This window comes from Galeopterus variegatus, unplaced genomic scaffold, assembly GCF_000696425.1.
Source record: "Galeopterus variegatus unplaced genomic scaffold, G_variegatus-3.0.2 Scaffold3374, whole genome shotgun sequence".
Lineage (NCBI taxonomy): Eukaryota > Metazoa > Chordata > Mammalia > Dermoptera > Cynocephalidae > Galeopterus > Galeopterus variegatus.
In genome coordinates, this window is record NW_007729485.1 from 23,575 (window position 1) to 26,737 (window position 3,163).

The following is a 3,163-nucleotide window of genomic DNA, read 5'->3' on the forward strand; positions in this document are numbered from 1 at the left end:
TCCCACTTGTGCCTCCTCCTCTTCCAGCGCCAGCCTCAGCCACCACCCAGACCACTGTCCCCGCGTGCTGCCCCCTCGCCCGCAGCCCCTCCTGGAAGGGCTTCTCCCTCACCCACCCCCGGCTCCTGGATGAGGCCAGGGACTTCCAGTGTGGAAGAGACTGCGACTGTCATCACTGCCCTTAGCGGCTCACTGAGTGCAGAGCGTGGCACTTCTCTGGAGCGTCACCAGGCCCAGCACCACGACCAGCGCCCTGGGCCACCGCCCACCCCCACCGCCCTGGCGACGGTCCCCACCAAGGAAGGACGCAGAGCAGAGGGACGATGAGGGGCGTGAAGACCACCTCCGGGGCACGGCCCCTCTCCCTCGGCCCCCAAATGACCAGGACGGGACGCGGTGGCCTCGCAGCACGATGACTTTAATGCTGCCGTGCCCTCCCGCTCCCCTCCACGGGGCTCTGCTGAGGCACGAGCACGCGAGCTGTGCCGGCAGCGCCTGTGCACGGCCCGGGGGCGGCTCTAGAAGCACTTGCGGTGCACGATGGACGGGCCGGCCTCGTCGTACTCCTGCTTGGTGATCCACATCTGCTGGAACGTGGACAGCGACGCCAGGATGGAGCCGCCGATCCACACCGAGTACTTGCGCTCGGGCGGGGCGATGATCTGCAGCACAGAAGGGCCGTCAGTGAGTGTGGGCATCGGGTGTGGCGTGGGGGCACCCCCTGCCCTGCAGCCCACCCTGTGGCCTCCAGGCTGGGCCTGTGCCCACCTTGATCTTCATGGTGCTGGGGGCCAGCGCGGTGATCTCCTTCTGCATGCGGTCAGCAATCCCAGGGTACATGGTGGTGCCCCCTGACATGACGTTGTTGGCGTACAGGTCCTTCCTGATGTCGATGTCGCACTTCATGATGCTGTTGTAGGTGGTCTCATGGATGCCCGCAGATTCCATGCCTGAGGGAGGGGCAGCGTGAGCAATTGCAGGGCAGCAGGGACAGCAGGGACAGGGCTGGAGGCTGGTGGGGCCAGGGGCTGGCAGGGCCGGGGGCTGACAGGGACAGTGGGGACAGTGGGGTGAGGGGCTGGCGGGGATGGCGCGGCCAGTGGGAACAGCGGGGCCGGGGGCTGGTGGGGACAGCAGGGACAGTGGGGACAGCGGGCCGGGGCCGGCAGCTGCGCTCACCAATGAAGGAGGGCTGGAAGAGCGTCTCGGGGCAGCGGAAGCGCTCGTTGCCAATGGTGATCACCTGCCCATCGGGCAGCTCGTAGCTCTTCTCCAGGGAGGAGGAGGAGGCGGCCGTGGCCATCTCGTTCTCAAAGTCCAGGGCCACGTAGCACAGCTTCTCCTTGATGTCGCGCACGATCTCACGCTCAGCTGCGGGGGGCAAGAGGTCTTAGCCCCTGCGGGCCCAGCCCTGGCCCTCCCCCCGGGGCGCCGCGCACCTGTGGTCACGAAGGAGTAGCCCCGCTCGGTGAGGATCTTCATCAGGTAGTCGGTGAGGTCGCGGCCGGCCAGGTCCAGACGCATGATGGCGTGTGGCAGCGCGTAGCCCTCATAGATGGGCACATTGTGGGTGACGCCGTCACCAGAGTCCAGCACGATGCCTGCGCCGGGCGGGGCAGCCAGTGAGCGCCGAGCGGTGGGAGCTCAGGGTGGTGCGGGGCAGGGCGCGGGGCGGCGCTGGGGGGCCGGGTGGCACTCACCGGTGGTACGGCCGGAGGCATACAGGGACAGCACAGCCTGGATGGCCACGTACATGGCGGGCACGTTGAAGGTCTCAAACATGATCTGGGTCATCTTCTCGCGGTTGGCCTTGGGGTTGAGGGGGGCCTCGGTGAGCAGGGTGGGGTGCTCCTCGGGGGCCACGCGCAGCTCGTTGTAGAAGGTGTGGTGCCAGATCTTCTCCATGTCGTCCCAGTTGGTGATGATGCCGTGCTCGATGGGGTACTTCAGGGTCAGGATACCTCTCTTGCTCTGAGCCTCGTCGCCCACGTAGGAGTCTTTCTGACCCATACCCACCATGACGCCCTGTGGAGCGGGGACACCACGAGCACGTTACCTACTGTGGCTCCAGGTGCCGTGGGGCTGGGCTGTGCAGGGAACCTGGTCCAGCTCCCTCTGGGGACGGGTGGCTGACCTGGTGGCGGGGGCGGCCCACGATGGATGGGAACACGGCCCTAGGGGCATCGTCACCAGCGAAGCCGGCTTTCACCAGGCCGGAGCCATTGTCACACACAAGGGCGGTGGTCTCGTCTTCGTCGCACATGGTGTCTGGTTTCTGCCAGGACAGGAAGACCATGGAGATGCCCAGTGCCCAGCCCAGAAACCTCGGCGATGGAGGGGAGCCCCAGGTCCTAGAGACACCCACAGTCCCCAGCCCCCAGCCACACTTCCAGCCAGGGGAGACGCCAGAGGGTCCCACCAGAGCTTCGCCTCTGGGATCAGGGTACGATGTGCCAGTGTTGAGAGACCACACTGAAAAGTCCTTGACCCGGGTACCCAGGGGGACATTGTACCCAGACCTCTTTGCCTTTGCTGCAGGCCACCTGCTCCAAGAGCCAAGCACTAGTGCCCATCCTTCCTGTGCCTGGGTGGTCTCATTTGTCAAGTAGGGGTTAAGAGTGTGAAGGTAAGAGGGGAGCCCACGAAAGGTCTTTGGCTCCTCCACCCAGGGAGAAATGGCCTGTTCCAGACTTCCGTGACATTTCAGACTCAGAGTCCCCTGTCACTGAGCCCAGCCAGGAGTGGCCCTTGCTGTCCCCAGCTCTAGCACGGTTAGAAGGGAGCGGCCATCGGCGTGACTAAAGCAAACGTTCAACTTCCCTGGCACATTCTAAATGCCAGGTAGAGCTGCCCAAAGGGGCTGGAGGTAAATTCAGAGAGGTTTGCAGGGGCCGTGTCTCACAGTCCCCTCTCCAGCCACGAGGCCCAGCGCAGGGCACAGGCCTGGGGCTGACGGGCAGCCGGCTGGGCTCTGCCTCAGTCCTTTGGCTTGCCCTGTCCCCTTGTCCTCTCCCCACTCCTGCCCTACCTGAGCTGCTCGCCGCTGGGGGAGGGGAAGTGGGCGTCACCAGCGCTGTCTGCTGCAGTGGCCTTGCGGGCTCAGGTCTTATATAGCCCGTGGGCGCTCCCTCTGCAGTGCCCCGCAGGGACGTCGCTGCCCTTC

General features: G+C 65.5%; 1 protein-coding gene across 1 annotated transcript; it reads right to left on the minus strand.

Moving 5' to 3' along the window:
* Window positions 1–401: 401 nt before the first annotated feature.
* On the minus strand, window positions 402–2,263 carry ACTA1 (actin, alpha 1, skeletal muscle). The gene is made up of 6 exons (XM_008584780.1): window positions 2,135–2,263; window positions 1,701–2,025; window positions 1,440–1,601; window positions 1,180–1,371; window positions 769–950; window positions 402–662 (listed from the first exon to the last, which is right to left on the minus strand). The coding sequence occupies exons 1-6, from the start codon at window positions 2,261–2,263 to the stop codon at window positions 519–521; spliced, it is 1,134 nt and encodes a 377-aa protein (XP_008583002.1). The 3' UTR covers window positions 402–518.
* Window positions 2,264–3,163: the final 900 nt, after the last annotated feature.